This window comes from Euprymna scolopes, chromosome 13, assembly GCF_053919585.1.
Source record: "Euprymna scolopes isolate OS-2025 chromosome 13, ASM5391958v1, whole genome shotgun sequence".
Classification (NCBI taxonomy): Eukaryota; Metazoa; Mollusca; class Cephalopoda; order Sepiida; family Sepiolidae; genus Euprymna; species Euprymna scolopes.
Window position 1 is genome coordinate 1,412,643 of NC_136494.1, and position 20,095 is coordinate 1,432,737.

A 20,095-nucleotide genomic window follows, 5' to 3' on the forward strand; every position below is an offset into this window, starting at 1 on the left:
TAGCAGATGCACCAGTCCAAATATGACAAAAATATTCCATACATGAGCAAATGGTGGAGTTATAGAGGTACAGGATACTCTCAAGTATGAGTAATCTTCTAGCACGTTAGAAAGAGCACACCTTCTTTGCAACAGCAATGACAACGTCCTCAATGTATGTTCCAACTCTTGTTCCCTTTGAACATTAAGCCAAGGAGTTTGAACAAAGTAATTTAAAAATCAGCCAATCAGATTCTTAGTTATTCACACACCCATTTATTGTAGCCAATGAGCATGTGTGTATCTGTTTCTTTGTTTTAACAAGAATTTTTTCTTTTCCTTGTGATTTCAATGTTTATTTACATTTTATATCATACTAGAGTATTTTTAATGTATTTTTAAATTTTTAAAAATTTAATTTTCACCCCAAACAAGGCACGGCGCCACTTTGAAGTAGGGGACTACTATTGGAGACTTAAGTTGCAGGGGTATTATGAAGGGGCTTGGGCAGCAAGATGTCTGTTCGCCTTACACTTGAACTTCTGCATGTCAGTACAGTTAGGAAAGCAGAATCCCGGCAGGGAGTTTCAAAGTCTAGCAGTTCTGGGGAAGAAACTATTGGAGTAAAAGGCTTTCTTACACCAAGGGATCTCTACTGTGAAGGGGTGGGATTTAGTTGCTCGTTGGGTTAGTCGGGGGTATTCACGTCAAGGGGGTACAAGTGCTTGTAGTTTGTCAGAGCATTCACCATTAAAATACTTGTAGAACAGGTAGAGGGATGCAACATTTCGTCAATGGGACAGAGGCTAAAGCCTAAATGACAGTTCAGGACCTATCAGGTTGGCGACTCTTTTTTGAACCCTGTCCAGGAGAGACAAGTAGCAGATGCATCTGCCCAAATGTGACAACAGTATTCCATACATGGGCGAATAGTGGCCTTATAGAGGTACAGGATATTTCTGGTATAAGTAGTTTTCTAGCACGGTAGAGAGAGCCCACCTTCTTTGCAGTAGCCTTGGCAATGCTCTCAATGTATTTATTCCAGTTCATGTTCCCTGTAAACGTTAGGCTGAGGAGTTTAAAGAAAGTACTTTCGGGTAATGTGTTCTTGACCATTGCTATTCGTGGTAGAGAAGGTTTCTTGTAATTATTGAAGGAAACAAGTTTAGTCTTGGCAGTATTGAATGTGACCATCCATTTTTGTCCCCATTCGACTACAGATTGGAGGTCATCCTCTAGTGTTTCTGCCATTTCCTTTTATGTATTCATTTGTTTTTCCCCTCATGCCTCTTATAGAGTGGTGTCATCAGCAAATGTACCCATCTCAGAAACAGTTTTATCAGGGAGGTCATTTATTTATGTCGAGGACAACCTGGGTTTTCTCTGTGGAATAGGTTTGCTTAAATCCATATTGATTATCGTTCAGGAGTTTAGCAGCTGTAAGGTGATGGACTAGAGTTTGAAAAGCGGGAGAAGGCTAATTGGGGTGATAATTTAATGGGTCAGTTCTTTCGCTAGAACTCTTGAAAACTGGTACCACAGTCAGGAAAGCAAGATTTGTATTTGTTTATTTATTATTATATATGATTATTATTTTTGTAATTATTATTATTGTTAGTAGTAGTAATTCATCTTTTATCCTATGATAAAGTTTATTTTGTGTGTGTGTGTGTGTATATATATATATATATATATATATAATTTGCTATTTCACTCCTGTATTATATTCAAATACGGAAAACGCTGAATAAAAAAAGTATTAGCGAATCATTACTGAGAACTCCCAAGAAAATAGACAATTACTGAGAGTAGAGTGAAAAATAGTACGACCAGCCAGCACATGTTCTAGATGACCCATGTAGACTATGTTTGAATGAGAAATTAACTATTGTAAACTTGAAAGAACCTCCAAATTTATAAAACCGCAGGAGTGAAATAGCAAACATGTATTTAGAAATAAAGTTGCCTAACAGAAGGAAGGGTGTTATGAACTACAAATAATAACAATAACAAAAATGATCATCATTATTATAATAATAATTAATAAATAAATACATAAAATATACTTTAGTATAATATAAAATCTATATAAACATCCAAATTAAAACTAAGTCATCTACGATCACAAAGAAAAAAATCCCTGCTAAAACAACAAAAAAACAAGTGTGTGCACGTTGAATAAATAAGAATCTGATTGGCTGACTAGCAAACCCAGTATCACATTGATATATAAAAACATGGAGCAACATCAATTCCATGCGATAGCCTGATGAATCCTCACAAAGATGAAATGCAGAAAATTGTATATAGCTTAATTGCCATATATATTTAAAAAAATTTTCTGCCTAGCTCTAGTTACCTATCAAGCACTGTTGAAGTAAATACTGAAAATTTTTGCATAAAATGTTATGTGGATACATAAAATTATATATATATAAATATTATATATAAAACTAATGTTGGTTTTTAATTAAATTTTTAATTATAAAAATTAGATATAAAATCAAAATCAAACTAAATTAAAATAAATGCTAGGATCAAATGGTCCTTATTTGTATTGGACATTATTCAATGAAGAGTTTTAGTGATTATTTAACTTTTTCTAAACTACACTCCGTAAATAATAGTCTATCTGGGGAGCTACAAGGTGAACTGTTTGTGTTCGTGTGATCATGAAAACGACACAGAATTGTTAAGATTTACTTAGGAGTTTCTTATCTTTGAGTGATTTTGCTTTTCCACTTTCGAACGTAAATGATGACTCATCACTTAAGATTGTTAAATGATGTTTAGATTGTTTTGCCTAATACACAGCAATATATATATAAAGCATAATCATGTTGACACACCGGTTCTCATCAGATCACTGAAGTTAAGCAACGTTGAGCCTGGCCAGTACCAGATGGGTGATCATATGGGAAGGCAAGATGCTGTATGTACCGCAAGGTAAAATACCAGGTTGAGAAACTGGTGCGGTCTCTCCTTCTCTCTAAGGTAGATGAGACTCTCTTAAGCTGTGATAGGCACCCCATCCAGTGATGGCGTCACAATAAAAAATACCGATGATAGCCCTGACGAAGCATCAAGTATTCAGCTACCAACAAGATTTGAATTACACTACAAACTCGTGTAGTGAGTTCAATCTCTGCTACAGCCATGCTGGCTGGCTGGATGGAATACACAGCTATGTTTCAATCAACACGATGTATCTTTTAGGATCATCACCAACAATGTGCTGCACTAAATAAATGTAGGTGTTCTAATGCATGTATTAATATGTTTAAAATGTCTGTTTTGATAATGCTGATAGATTTCCATCTTTCAGTGTTTGTGAACTTTATAAAAGAAAAATTAAGCGACTTTTACATAATGCTTCTATATCTAAATTGCTATATTCAATCTTCATAGTTGCGATAACTGTGTGCCTCTTCATCGATAACTCTAAAATTTACGAGTCTGTAGAGGATTAATATGCGTGTTCTTGACTCCGACATTAAAATAAGAAAATCTATACTACCGATTTACATATATATAAATAATATATTTATTATGAACAATGGGAAAAAGACATAAGAGTGTGTGTGTGTACATGTGTGATCAGACATAGTTCTGAAATATTCATTAATGTTGTTGGTGAAATTAATTCAACTATTTATTGCAGTCCATTACTGTTTAGAGTGAAATTAAGTCCGGCTTACCTTGAATATTTGCACATGTCTACAGACAGAAAATTGTTCTTCTGCGTGCATGTATTTTTTTTTTTTTAGTGATGCAAACCGTGTGTGTTCATTATCATGTCAAGGTAAAGAAAGAAAAAAAAAAATGGAAGTGAAGAAAGAGTGAACTAAAAAAGGAGAAATTAGTGTCCCCCCCCCTCTTATCTGTCAAAGATGACGTCAAAAGGGGCAATAATTTTTCTATTGTTTCCCTTTTACAATTTGTGTCTGTGTGTTCGCACCACACGACTCTGATGTAGCAGTTGTAATAGTTGCTATACACCTATCATCATCGTATTCATTGTTGTCAATTTAACGTCCACTTTACATGCTGGCATGCATTGAACGAACAACACCAGAATCAATATAAGAATTGTCAGCTAAAAGACAAGCAAAGAAATCACTTATATCCTTAAAAAATGAAATAACCTGAAGACCATTAAATAGAAGAGGAATAGCAGACTTGCCACTATTAACCACACTTATAGATTCTCCAAAAACCTTTTGAGATGAAATAGTCATAAGTTCTTTAAGAGTAGCTAGACTTAGCCTCAGAAATTGCTCTCTTGCAGACATTGCTAGCTCTTCTGTAGGATTGTCTAGAAGCCTCAGAACCATCCTAATGATACGGATTAAAAATAATGATTATGATGGACAATGGCAAAAGCACAAATAGATAAAAACCAGGAAGGAGAACGAGGTTTGGATTGAAACTTACAATGAGCGATGTACATGTTAATTCCAACAGTGAGTAACCTCCTTGGCAGCAGTATTCAGAGAGATACTAAAAATAGGACTCCATGGAACATCTATATATATAAAAGGCAAAAATCGGTGTGTATGTATGTATGTATGTATGTTTGTTTGTAACGCTAAAACTTTTGAAAGACGGAACCAGAGTTGACAAATTTGGTATCATATTGCACCTTGATCACCCGGATGACAAATATCGAAATTTCACGTCAAACGGACCAGTAGAAAGGGGTCAACTGATCGTTTTTCTCCTAGGGGGGCCCCCCAAAAAACCTGTCATTTTAACGTTATTCAATACGTGTCACGTGACGTGACGTCAGCTCAAACTTTTGACAGACACAACCAAAGTTGACAAATTATGTATCATATTGAACCTTGATCACCCGCATGACAAATATCGAAATTCCACACCAAACGGACCATTAAAAGGGGGTGAACTGATCATTTCTCTCCTAGGGGGGCCCCCAAAAAAACCTGTCATTTTAATGTTAATATTACATAATCCAAAAACGCTTAGTCATGTCACGTGACGTGACGTCAACATCCAGTAATGGCGAACAAATGTAAACAAACACTTTGTTTTACCGATACTTTTGTAATTTCTCTTCTGCTTTGTTCTAGAGATTATTAAACTCCATGACAATGTCTCCAACGTATTTAACTGGTTAAAAATAGTATTTATACAAGAGTTTTAACGAAAAATATCAGGAAAAAATGTACAGGAATAAAAAAAAATTCAGCTTCCAAAATATTCGTCGATAAAAAAACCGATCTTTATATTTACGCTAGCCATTTTGTATATTACCACGTGACCTGCTATCTCTTAAACTGGAGGGGGGGGGGGATCCACTTGAATCCAACAAAACCAGTAATTTTTTTTTTCTATTATATATACATCATTTTCTATAAAATTAAGTGTAGACTTTATAATTAAAACAAAAAATGTTATTCATACTAAAAAAAAAAAACGCTTAGTCATGTCACGTGACGTGACGTCAACATCCACTAATGGCGAACAATTGTACCTATTTACTATGCCTCCCCACGGGACAGAGTTAGACACCAGGGTCGTTTTTTAACGTGGAGAAAAGGTACAAAAATAAAAATTGTCTCAGTCGTGGAGGATTTCTCCTCCACCGAAAGAGAACAAGAAATAGAAGTGCAGCATCTGAAGAACAGATACTACACTTTGATCTTGACCAAAAGGCCAAGAATGCGAACAATTGTAAATAACAACTTTTTTCACAAAACCAACACCGTCTTTCTTTTTTTTCTCTCTCTTTCTCTCTCTCACCCACTTACTCTTCCCTCTCTCTCACCCTCTTTCTCTTGACGTCACACCACTGTTAAACTGTGGGGGGGGGGGAACACATTCCCAGGCATTATCTCCTATAGATGCACATTTTATTAGAAATTCAGCTTTCAAAATATTAGACGATAATAAAAATATAAAACCAACACCCTCTTTCTCTTTTCTCTCTCTCTCACCAACTTACTCTTCTCTCTCTCTCACCCTCTTTCTCTTGACCTCCTACTACTGTTAAACTGTGTGTGTGGGGGGGGGAAGAGGCAGCTTGAAAACCAACAAAAACAGTGCACAGTTTCCCAAGCATTTGGGGTGGGAAGGGGGGGAAGAAGCCGAGCGCACAGTTTCGTGTGAGAGAGAGAGAACAATTCTCAACCTATATACTCAACAAATTTTTTATCTACAGATTTGAAAGTTTGTATATAGGGTATTCAGACATGGAAATATATCTAGCATAATCTATCTATTATATCTATAAAAGTGAAAATGTGTGTGTGTGTGAGGTAGCCAGAGAGAGAGAGAGAGAGAGAGAGAGAGACAACAATTCTCAACCTATATATTCAATACATTTTTTATCTACAGATTTGAAAATTTGTATATAGGGTATTCAGACATATGGAAATATATCTAGCATAATCTATCTATTATATCTATAAAAGTGAAAATGTGTGTGTGTGTGTGTGTGCGTAAGAGAGAGAGAACAATTCTCAACCTATATACTCAACGTATTTTTATCTACGGATTTTAAACTTTGTATATAGGGTATTCAGACATATAGAAATATATCTAGCATAATCTATACATTATATCTATAAAAGTGAGAATGTGAGTGTGTGAGAGAGAGAGAACAATTCTCAACCTATATATTCAACAAATTTTTTACCTACAGATTTGAAAATTTGTATATTGGGTATTCAGACATATGGAAATATATCTAGCATAATCGATCTATTATATCTATAAAAGTCAGAATGTTTGCGTGTGGTTGTGTGTGTAAGGTTGCGAGAGAGAGAGAGAGAACAATTCTCAACCTATCTATTCAATAAATTTGTTATCTACAGATTTGACCATTTGTATATAGGGTATTCAGACATATGGAAATATATCCAGCATAATCTATCTATTATATCCATAAAAGTGAGAATGTGTGCGTGAGAGAGAGAGAGAGAGAGAGAGAGAGAGAGAGAGAGAGAGAGACAGAGAGAGAGAGAGAGAGTAAGTACAATTCTCACCCTATATATTCAACAAATTTTTTATCTACCGATTAGAAAATTTGTATATAGGGTATTCAGACATATGGAAATATATCTAGCATAATCTATCTATTATATCTAGAAAAGTGAGAATGTGTGTGAAAGAGAGAGAGAGAAGAGAGAGAGAGAGAACAATTCTCAACCTATATATTCAACTAATTTTTATGTACAGATCTGAAAATTTGTATACAGGGTATTCAGACATATGGAAATATATCTAGCATAATCTATTATATCTATAAAAGGTAGAATGTGTGTGTGTGTGTGTGAGTGAGTGAGTGAGTGAGTGAGAGAGAGAGAGAGAGAGAGAACAATTCTCAACCTATATACTCAACAAATTTTGTATCTACAGATTTGATAATTTGTATATAGGGTATTCAGACATAAGGAAATATATCTAGCATAATCTATCTATTATATCTATAAAAGTGAGAATGTGTGTGAAAGAGAGAGAGAGAGAACAATTCTCAACCTATATATTCAACAAATTCTATCTTTACAGATTTGAAAATTTGTATATAGGGTATTCAGACATTTGGAAATATATCTAGCATAATCTATTATATCTATAAAAGTGAGAATGTGTGTGTGAGAGAGAGAGAAAGAACAATTCTCAACCTATATACTCAACAAATTTTTTATCTACAGATTTAAAAATTTGTATATAGGGTATTCAGACATATAGAAATATATCTAGCATAACCTATCTATTATATCTATAAAATGACCATGTGTGTGTGTGTGTGAGAGAGAGAGAGAGAGAGTCAGAGAGAGAGAGAGAACAATTTTCAGCTTGTGTGTGTGTGAGAAAGAGAGAGAGAGAAAGAGAGGAAGGAAAATTCTCACCCTATATATTCAACAAATTTTTTATCTACATATTAGAAAATTTGGATATAGGGTATTCAGACGTATGGAAATATATCTAGCATAATCTATCTATTATATCTATAAAAGTGAGAATGTGTGTGTGAGAGAGAGAGAAAGAGAGAGAGAGAGAACAATTCTCAACCTATATATTCAACTAATTTTTTATCTACAGATTTGAAAATGTGTATATTGGGTATTCAGACATATGTAAATATATCTGGCATAATCTATGTATTATATCTATAAAAGTGTGAATGTGAGTGATGGAAAGAGCAAAAAATTCTCAACCTATATAACCTATAAAAGTGAGAATATGTGTGAGAGAGAGAGAGAGAGAGAACAATTCTCAACCTATATATTCCACACATTTTTGGGCACAGATTTGGAAATTTGTATATAGGGTAGGCAGACATATAGAAATATATCTAGCATAATCTATCTATTATATCTATAAAAGTGAGAACTTGTGTGTGTGTGTGTGTGTGTGTGAGAGAGAGAGAGAGAACAATTCTTAACCTACATACTCAACAAATTTTTTACCTACAGTTTAGAAAATTTGTATATAGGGTATTCAGACATATGGAAATATATCTAGCATAATCTATCTATTATAACTACAAAAGTTAGAATGTGTGTGTGAGAGAGAGAGAGAGAACAATTCTAAACCTATATATTCAACAAATTTTTTATCTACAGATTTGAAACTTTGTATATAGGGTATTCAGACATATGGAAATATATCTAGCATAATCTATCTATTTTATCTATAAAAGTGAGAATGCGTGTGTGTGAGATAGCGAGAGAGAGAGAGAGAAAAAGAGAGAGATAAACATTCTCAACCTATACATTCAACAAATTTTTTATCCACAGATTTGAACATTTGTATATAGGGTGTTCAGACATATAGAAATATATCTAGCATAATCTATCTATTATATGTATAAAAGTGAGAATGTGTGTGTGTGTGAGAGAGAGGACAATTGTCAACCTATGTATACAACAAATTTTTTATCTACAGATTTCAAAATTTGTATATTGGGCATTCAGACACATTTCAATATATCTGGCATAATCTGTCTATTATATCTATAAAAGTGAGAATGTGTGTGATAGAGAGAGAGAGAACAATTCTCAACCTATATACTCAACAAATTTTTTATCTACAGATTTGAAAATTTGTATATAGGGTATTCAGACATATGGAAATATATCTAGCATAATCTATTATATCTATAAAAGTGAGAATGTGTGTGTGTGTGAGAGAGAGAGAGAGAGAGAGAGAGAGAGAACAATTCTCAACCCATATACTCAACAAATTCTTTATCTACAGATTTTAAAATTTTTATATAGAGTATTCATACAAATAGAAATATATCTAGGATAATCTTTCTATTATATCTATAAAAGTGAGAATGTGTGTGTGTGTGAGCGAGAGAGAGAGAGAGAGAGAGAGAGAGAGAGAGAACAGTTCTCAACCTATACATTCAACAAATTTTTATATATAGGGTATTCAGAAATATCGAAATATATCTAGCATAATCTATTATATCTTTAAAAGTTAGAATGTGTGTGTGTGAGAGATAGAGAGAACAATTCTCAACCTATGCACTCTACAAATTTTTTATCTACAAATTAGAAAATTTGTATATAGGGTATTCACACATATGGAAATATATCTAGCATAATCTATCTATTATATCTATAAAAGTTAGAATGTGTGTGTGAGGTAGCCAGAGAGAGAGAGAGAGAGAGAGAGTAAGAACAATTTTCAACCTATATATTCAACAAATATTTGATCTACAGATTAGAAAATTTGTATATAGGGTATTCAGACATATGGAAATATATCTAGCATAATCTATCTATTATATCTCTAAAATTGAGAATGTGTGTGTGAGAGAGAGAGAGAGAGAGAACAATTTTCAACCTATATACTCAACAAATTTTTTTATCTACAGATTTGAAAATTTGTATATAGGGTATTCAGACATATGGAAATATATCTAGAGTAATCTATCTATTATATCTATAAAAGTGAGAATGCGTGTGTGTGTGAGAGAGAGCGACACAGAACAATTCTCAACCTATATATTCAACAAATTTTTTATGTACAGATCTGAAATATCACATTTGTATAGAAGTAGAAATCTTGATACCTACTCTGATACCTAATAAAAGAAAGGACACTCTTTAGGGCGGATTTTGATTATAACAAGTCACTAATTAGAAATTATAATAAACATTCTAATAATTTAAGAATTTTACCAAAATAAAATTGCATGGTAATCACCCAATTTCTGCCACAAAATTTTGATTGGCAGAACTCATAAACATAAAATATATATTTTCTAATTTCATCTTTTTTTTTTCTTTTTACATAATCTGGTTTGATGTTTTCCCAAATATTCAAATCACTATATTTTGCTGCTTAATATCAAATACAGCAACTGAGTTATTTTTATGCATCAAACAATTACATTTTCTCATTCATCCAAACTAATCACTGAACATCAATTTCATATTTTCTTCACTAAAATATTACTGTGCTTGATGTCATCAAGTGGAGCGGATCATTTTTTTTTCATTTGTTCACACATTTTTCCAATTTATATATATTTTAAAGATTCTTAGCCTATGTCATTGCATACCAATCTGTTTATTAAAAGTTAAGGTTCACTGTAAACACATATGTTACACCAAAATAAAAACGCTTCAGATAATGTCTTGATATTCAATTCAGTTTCTCACATGACATCTTATGAAGTTAGTAGAAATGTTACAGACTTTTGAATCTCAAACACTTTCAATACTGTGCACTGATATTTTCTTTTTTGCAATATAAGCACATTCATGATTTTTTTTACAAACGTTAAAAACTTTCACATTGTGTAGCAATATACTGAAACAATTATAAAAATATTTGTTTTTATTTTGAATGATGCAGGGCATCTGAAGAGAGATTTTTCTAACAAAATGAAAGTATAATTTTTAGCAATAGGTATCTAGGAAAAGGCCACTACATATGTTATAAGTTCCAAATTTCCACAACCTGGCAAATACTGGTACATGCTAGCAAATTTAGATTTGCAATTACAAAATATGATTCTAATTTTTTCCTTTGCTCTTTATTCTAACACTACACTATGTTTACTGTGTTATTTCGCTACAGTTGATATTGTGTAGAACAATAAGAAAATCATAGTGAACAATGCATTCAACAAAATTTCACACACATTTCTAGATACCTATATCTAATAAGTTCAAAAGAAAGGACACCTTTAGGGAGGTATTTTGGTGGTCAAGTCACTAATAAGAGATTAGCTGGTTTCCCGGCATAGCCCAGGATATAATAAAGATTGACTGAAATACATGTTCTAGCTGGTTTCTAGGCGTTGCCAGGGATGTAATATAGACACATTATGTTGTATATTACCTGTTCTCTTCTCCCTAAGGTAAAACAATTTCATATACATGCTGTAAATTACCTATGCTAGGGATAAAACATGAACAATATCAGTCCTAGGGTAGATAAAACAAATAATACATAGAGATGAAAGATTCCTCTCCCCTAAGAATCAAACATATGTTCAATATCTGCTTTTGTTTTTTCATTGTTTATACGGTCCCGAGCAACGCCGGGTAGCCCTGCTAGTCTATAATATAAATCTCACTTGTCTATTTAAATGTATGTATGTTTGTATATCTGCCTAAAACTTTTGACAGAGGCCATGGATTTTCATGAGATCGGTATTGTTTTGAAGCTTGACCCTTCGAATGACAAATATTGAAAAATTGGCTAAAAACAATAATTCCTTCACCCTCAACTAGGCACTTATCTACAAGGAGGGGGGGGGGCACTTTTTTTTTTTTTCTTTTTTTTTTCCTCTTTTTGTCGATTTTTTTTTTTTTTTTAAGTCATCCCATCTTTTCTTTTTTATTGACTAGCCTTAATTGAATCCTTTGCCACTTCTGGTTTGGCAATGGACGCAATAGCAAAGACGTCACTTTTTTTTTTTTTTCTTAACACATTTTTTTCCTCCTTTGCGGTATGGGTTCGAGTCTGCTTGCCTACTACCTTTTTTTAAAAAAAATTTTTTTTGCGCAACACACACCTTCAAACAACTAGGCAATGCTGGGCACCCAGGCTAGTCTCATAGAAAACTGCAAAGTCTATTTCAATCAACCTTCCTGTAGTTAAACATCTTCTTAAACCTTTAAAACTTGCATTACACACCAATCACTTCATTCACATATGATTTCTATCCAAGCAAACCTTCTCAAATCTCACTTTGTTTCACTTCCATAGCTCATCACACTGCACATGCATGCACCTATAAGCAGTGGCAGGTTACTTGAACTCGAATCCACTTTTAACTCTTGCAATCATATTAGCACCTGTTCCTTACTTTAGAGCAACATCCATAGCTTCTTCATCTAAATATACTTGTGGTTCTTGTCCAGAATTCCTGCATGTTAAAAAACTAAATAAAAATCTGTAGAATGTACATACCCAGGACAAAATGAAACTATCATCTTCCAAACATCACATAAATTGATCAAGTAGTTCACATTTTTATAAAGAAAATCATTTTTAAGCGATTAATGGAAATTAGTAGGCCTTACAATATAAATCTCACAAATTTGAATTGAGTTATCTCCTTTTTTTTCTCCCCCCCCCTCTTTCTCTTAAAGATTTTCAAAATGGTGAACAAGACAACCGCTATTCTTTTACTCATAAAATTTGATTTTATTTAAAAATAAAATTATTTGATCAGTTTGTGATTTTTAAAATATGATATTTTTGTTTTGTCATGGCTACATACAAATTTTTCTTTATTTTTGTTTTTTAATCTAAGGGGGAATTCTAGTCAAAAACCATACTTTCTTTATTTTTGTGTTTTAATTGAGAGAGAATTCTAGTCGAGGACTATACTTTCTTCTCATCTGAGTTTTTATCCGTCTCCAATGTTTTACACATTTTTGTACACAGTCTAGATATCAACAACTCCACTTTACACTTGTGTATCCAATGCTTACAAATACCATAAAACATTAAGTTTCACTTAATTTTCTTTACACAAACCAAGCAGGGAAACTTTTCCATCTTGAAGGGGTCGGGGAACTTTCCAACACTTCAATCAGTTTTGTCTTGCAAACACATTCACTCTGAGATTTTTACTATTTCCATAACTTTCTTCCAAGTCTTTAACTTAACAAGATCTTCCATTGTCTTGGAAGCAAGTACTAAATCATCAACAAACTCAGTACAGATCCATGCTGTTAATTTTTTTTTTTTTTTTTTTTGCAGTAAGGTTGCATACCCACACGTGATGGAAGTTAGCATGCAACTGATACACAAACATAAACAAACCTGAATCATGAATAGACCTGTATAGTAGAACCTCGGGATACAGCATTAAAAATTAGTAACAAAATACAGTACAGTATATAATACACGTGTATATAATCAAATAACAAATAACGGTATGAAAAATTAGGTCAAAATACAGTACAGTATATAATACATGTGTATATAATCAAATAACCAATAATGGTATGAAAAATTAGGTCAAAATACAGTACAGTATATAATACATGTGTATATAATCAAATAGCGGTATGAAAAATTAGGTCAAAATACAGTACAGTATATAATACATGTGTATATAATCAAATAGCGGTATGAAAAATTAGGTCAAAATACAGTACAGTATATAATACATGTGTATATAATCAAATAACAAATAATGGTATGAAAAATTAGGTCAAAATACAGTACAGTATATAATACATGTGTATATAATCAAATAACGGTATGAAAAATTAGGTCAAAATACAGTACAGTATATAATACATGTGTATACAATCAAATAACAAATAGCGGTATTAAAAATTAGGTCAAAATACAGTACAGTATATAATACATGTGTATATAATCAAATAACATTATAAATGACACCATAAGACAGAACAAATATCATAACCAGGGGCCAGAAAAATATTGTATTCCACATCGTAACTTTAAAAATGTATCCTAGAGCCACCAAACCCACGGTTCTACTGTACTTTGGAGACCAGTTGGGCTGAAAAGTCATAAGAGTAAGAAATATTTCCTATACAGATTTTTTTTTTTTTTAAAAAAGGGAACTTGAAAGTACAATTTGGTGGTAAAACGTTAAAATGTTACATGACTGGGTTTTTCTGTACATTGCTTAAATGACGTTCACCAACGACTCATCCCTAATTTATGCAAAACTTACCCGACCAGATTTCTTGACATTCTGTAAAAAGTTTTCTCTAAATCCACATGAGCAAAAATACATCTCATCACTCCAACGTTAGTAACATTCACTTCCAGTTATGTTAAATTTTGTTTTGCTGTGCATATTATTAAAATATTATCGCAATTATGAAGGGAAGATATTTCTTTTTTAATATTCTTTGTTAAAAGTAAAAGATTAGAAAAAAAATGCTAGTCTCCTGGTTTTGCCTTCACTTTAACAAGAGCTGTATCAAGGGATTTTTTTTTATAAAAAAAGAAAATAGGGGGAAGCGTATAACATTATAGGGTAATCAGGAAGGAAAACCAACACGTCTAACGTTATGGTTTGAGAAAAAGTATGGTACTGGCTATCATGAAAGATGTGATTGTTTTGTTTTGTTTCAAGCAAGAAATGTTTTTCAACTACATTATTTAACATAACAAAAAAATTAAAAATGTAAATATAATAGATAATTTTATTAACTCTTTATGTCTTGAATTATGATGTAGATGCTTAAAAAATATTTATTGTGTGTGTATGTGTGTGTACATAGTAAGTAATGAAAATATATATAAAGAAATTAGTTCACCGAGGTCATAAAGGATTAAGATATGACTATTTTTTTTTTCAAAGAGTTAAACTTCATGATTGCCAATATGGTAATTTTTCTTCAACAAAACATTTGAGTAAATATAAGAAAAAATGTTAAAAAAAAAAAAATCTAAATAAAATAAAATTATCTATTATATTTACTTTTTTAAAAATAATTTTTGTTAAATTAAATAAAATAGTTGAAAAAACAACTTTTTTGATTGAAACAAAAAAATAGTCGCATCTTTTTCTTAAAATTAGCATCCCAAATTATTGAATGAAAAAAAAATCTTAGTAAAAGTAGATTTACATCCCTTAGACGAATCGGTCTTTCTTCCTGATTACCCCTTCCTCCACACACACACACACACACACTCGCACTCATTTTTTCCCTCTATAAAAAAAATCCCTGGATACAGCTCTTATTAAATGAAAGTGAAACCGATCAGCTATTTTTTTCTTTTTTTTCTTTTTTTTTTTTTTTTTTTCATCTTGAAATTGTGTACTCTCCGAAAAAAAATTCTTAAAATATTGGATGTTCAGTTTTGCCAGCATTCTCTTTCTATTTGTATTATTGGGATTCCGTTTATACTACTCCATTTTTCGATATTATTCTCACATTTCGGTTGATGTAACCTCCAACCTTCTTCAGGTGTGTCTCATCTAACTTTAGAATTTGTTTGTCAAACTTTTGAATTTGTACAGAATTTTAGATGGAGTCTTTTATTTAATCTGGTGTAAGTTGTTCTTGCTCTGTCAGCCACGAACGAGTAAAAATCTAAAATAATTTGTAATTGTACAGTACTGAAAATTGAAGCATCAACCTTCAGAAAACTCACGTAGAATTGATTATTATTGAACACTTTTATCTGTTTTGCTATGGATCCTAGCAAACAGATTCCCATTTTTTTACAAAGGAGTCACCACTTATCAAGGCTCAGAAGCCACTCAAGAATAAGGATTAATGATTGTACAGTGGTCAAATGAAACATGTTGTAATCGTTAGTAGTAGAAATTTGGTAAATTGGATTACTTAAGGGGAATGGATCATCATGAACTTGTTCACGTTAGACTTGAAGACAACCATATTGTAGTCAGTTGGAAAGCAGGAAAACAGAACAGAGTTCCACAAGCATGCAGTTCTAAGAAAGCAGCTTTGTTCATGGAATCTACGTTTTGGTTTAGGCACAGATAAAGAGTGAGGGAAATTATTGATAGTGGTTTCAGATGAGTGTTTTTTGCGAAAGTAAGGACGGGAGGGACCATAGATTGGAGCTCAGACAAGCACTTGCCATGAAAATAATGATAAAGCAGAGACTGGCTCGCAGTGTCTCTTCTGTGAGAAAGAGGTTGCAGGAAAGAGAAAAGAGCATCTCCTACTAGGCTACAAAGTCTATTTTGAACTCTGTCAATGCAGGATAAGCTGCTTCTAGCAGCTCCTACCCCAATGTAGTAACAGTACTACATCCCTGGATGTACTTGGCTCTTATATTATAGGTAGAGAATTGCATCAGCAGTGAGATATCTAATGGAGCAGTAGAACGATCCCACCATTTTTCCAGCGACTTTGGCAACAGATTTGATGTACGTGTTCCATCTCAGATCACGAGTAAAGGTCAGACTTAGAAGCTTGTCAAAACATGGAGCCTCCCCAAGATGAGAGCCATTCATTTCGATTGATGCCAGATGGGGATTTTTTTGTGCAAGCATTCAAAACTGTTGTAGACTCTTGAAAATTCAGTATGTTATTGCTATACATCTTTTGAGATGACTGACCAATTTTTATGATTTCAGGTTCAAATGAACAGCTACAGCAGGAATTAGAATACACCCTACTAAAGCCTGATTGGCACAACTGGTAAATTTCAAAATGCAATATTGACATGAGAACACTTTAGAAGAACGATATGAAATAAAATTCTTCTTTAAACTTGGAAAAAATGCTACAGAAATGTATGGAATGCTTGAAACTGCTTTTGGACCATTTTTCATGAATCGAGTATCAGTTTTTGAGTTGCATAAGAGATTCAAGAAAGGCAGGTTGTCTGTGAGGGATGATGAGAGGCGTAAGAGGAGTAAGGAAGTCAAAACACCAGAGTCGATTGGCCAAATAAAAAATTTCATGGATAAGGACAGTCATGTGTCTATAGGGACAATAAGTACACAATTTGATGTCAGTATGGGGGGGGGGACTGTATACAGAATTATTTACAAGGAACTGAAGATGTGGAAGATTTGTGTGAATGCACCAAACCACAACTCCATCTTTGTCACAGACTATTTGACCAAGATTTGCATCAAGACAGTTCTTCACCCTCGCTATAGTCCAGATCTTACTCCCTGTAACTTTTAGTTATTCTCTAAGCTCAAGGAAAACCTTAGAGGCTGTCATTAGGAAACAATTGAGGAGATAAAAGAGGCTGTGACGATCGGGCCTTCCAGAATTGTTGGAACGGTAAAACAAGTGCATTGCAGCCAGGGGAGATTACTTCGAAGGAGACTAGAGTTTCAGGTGTGTACTATCAATAAAAGTGCCAATATGCAAAAGTTTGAAAACCTAATGAAGACATCTGTATCAGTATGAAGGTAAATTCCTCTTCTCCAAGAAAAACACAGTTCTTCTCAACAGGGAAACCTCTAGAGGTTCATTGCTTCAGATAGTTTGTCCCCAAGGGTCAGGGGTATGATGATATCAACGTCAGAATCAACCACGCCTTTCAGACGCCTACAATCTTGTCTGTGATCTTGATCTGAGATCAAAATAGGCACAAAATTTATCGGGTACTTGTTTTCTGTAGCTGTGAGACTTGGCCGATGAGAGCTGAGGATCTCAAAGGCTGTTTGACCTTTACTGCCTCTGCTGAATTCTGCAGGTCCATTGGCACTATTTTGTCTCCAATACTCAAATCGGGACGTGACGCAGGATCAACCCTCCTCAACCAAAAGAACAGACTTTGTTGGTTCGGCCATGCTGCATGCCACAATTCGGAGCAGTCATCCATGAAGCATTAACTCTAGAACCATGTCAAGATTGGCGGCCAACTGAAGATGTTACATGCCATCAAAGCTTTGGTTGAACTTTTTGCATGTCACTATCTTGGCCGCTGCAGACTGTTGTATGCCATCTGCGTTCATTTGGGACACTGTTCTATGGAAGCAGCTGGTTCAACCCATCTTCTGTGAATATAAAGTTACGTCAAGAGACACATCGGAAGAAGGATGAAATGTTGTGAAAATAACGTTCAAGATGAGAACAGTAGTCTGAATAATACAAATTATCAATTCTTATCTGAAGCATTTTGTTTTTATATCAAATATTTATTACTTTGTTTTTTTTTATATTAAATATTTTATTATATTTTTTATATTAAGTATTTTATTATATAAAATATAAAATAAACAGACAAACTGTTTAAAAACACGCTTTTAGATGCAAATAAAAAAGAATTTTATTTTTCTAATTAATTTCGGATTTAAAATCCTTCGTAAGAGAAAAAAAGAAAATTTATTTGCATCTAATTGTGTATTTTTTAAACAGTTTATTTTATGTTTCATTTTTTAAGATACTTCTACTGGCTGACATATTTTCTTTTTTTTTATTAAATATTTTATCTATTTTTTTGTTTTTTCTTTTACAGTATTTTATCTATTGTTCTTTCTGTTTTTTTTTTTTTTGTTTTTTTTTACAATATTTTATATATATTTTTGTTCTTTTGCAGTAAGTTCTTGTAAAAAAACCTGCAGCATCTGCAAGATTGTGTCCACACAGTACAAAGCCATGCTTGTTGCAACGGAAGAACAGTTATTCTCAGTTCCTGGGGTATGTGGGGGGAAGAGGAGCTGGGAGATTGTCTTGTTACCCAAAGGCGATCATTGTACATAAGTAGACTCCAGTGATTTTTCACGCTCCATTGGGGTGGGGTAGGGTGGGGCTGGGGCTGTTGTGTAAAAGGGGGTGAAGGACAGGGTGAACAGCCCTGTTTTTCCTTCCTTCAAAACCTCTTATCGCCTCAATTGAGGTTCCAACAGAATCTTAGTTTCTTTTTTTTTTTTTTCTAAATAAAACATTTTTCATTGTGTGTTGACTTTGATGTTTTTAAAAACAAATTAACATTCATTGACAGATTATTTTTTGAAATTGTTAACCTTCAACCCCACCCTCCCCTTTTTTTTTCTGATTAATGAAAATGTGACGAATAAGTAAATATAATGTTATCAATTCAAACAACAGTGTAAGTTTTCTACTTTTAGCAAAATTCTGATTTTTCTTTTTTGAAATCCAGAAAAGACGGATTTCCTTGTCAATCACAAGGGCCTCCTATGGATATAAGTTCTCCACTATTTTGTTGAAATCCACCGTTTCAGTTTTTTTTTTTTTTTTTTTTCTTTTTTTAAAGAAAAAATGATTTCTTTCAAGTTGCTAGAACCTTACCTGCTTATTTTTTTTGTATTCTTCCCATTTGACTTTATTTCATTCTCTCTTCCTCTCTCTCTCTCATTTATCTTTTTTTCTCTATCTTCTTCCTCACTCCCTTTTATCTTGCTTTTTTTTCTTACAACAGTTCTTTCTGAAAACTAAAAATGCTCATTTTGCTGTGAAATCTAAGACTCCCAACCAGTTCCTGAGATAGGTAGGGGGAGATAGATGACTTTTATTCTACCAATCTACATGTCTATTCAGTGTATTTCTTTTAATTTTGACCTTCTTTTCCGCAATCGATATTTCACTAATTAAACGTTATATAAAACCCGCTTTTTACTATTTATCATGAACACCTTATCCGTGTTGCATTTTTGCTGCCTTCTCTTCATATACTACATGTTCACCGACTGCAACCCTATGCTACTGAGAAGTAAAACTCGCCTGAAAATGGCCACCAGTAAGCCGTGGATGACGATCTGTGGTGCCTTAGAATGGGATCCTGGTGGTTAAGTAGTTCATTGCCTAGTCACATAAATGGTCATGTGACTCGCAACTTTATTTCAGCCCGTACTAGACGGAAGGTTAGAAAGACAATCTGATAACTTGTCATATCCTAATATTCATAAGTTCATCCACAACTCTACTATTGTGATTCTTCAAAAGAAAGAAAACCAAATCTTAAAACTTATTTTTTTTGCTCACAAATAGATACTACAAGACTGGCTGTTGGTCAATCACATTGAAAGCAAAGGAGATTATTAATGTCAAAGAGTAATGTTTTTTGGGTGTAAAGTTTCCAAAAATTCAGGTGATAAGTCATCTCCCTCTCAATACAGACCTATAAGTCTCCTTTAATGCATCCAAAACCAAACTCCTATCCTTACATCATCAATGCTCTGATCCCCATCTGGCATCAATTGTGATGGATGGCTCTCGTCTGGGTG

At 33.2% G+C, this 20,095-nt stretch overlaps 1 protein-coding gene and 1 pseudogene across 2 annotated transcripts in view; one reads left to right on the forward strand and one right to left on the reverse strand.

Moving 5' to 3' along the window:
* LOC145291916 (DNA polymerase epsilon subunit 3-like) overlaps positions 1–18,807 on the forward strand; it is a 48,449-nt gene extending 29,642 nt beyond the window's left edge. For both annotated transcript variants that reach the window (XM_080137760.1, XM_080137762.1), the window contains one exon: positions 18,448–18,807. Coding sequence is in view for 1 of the 2 variants with exons in the window: in XM_080137762.1 (XP_079993888.1) it covers positions 18,448–18,450 (3 nt within the window). In the remaining variant the exon portion in view is untranslated. The remainder of the gene's footprint in view (positions 1–18,447) is intronic.
* On the reverse strand, positions 5,535–5,668 carry LOC145292534 (U2 spliceosomal RNA; annotated as a pseudogene).
* Positions 18,808–20,095: the final 1,288 nt, after the last annotated feature.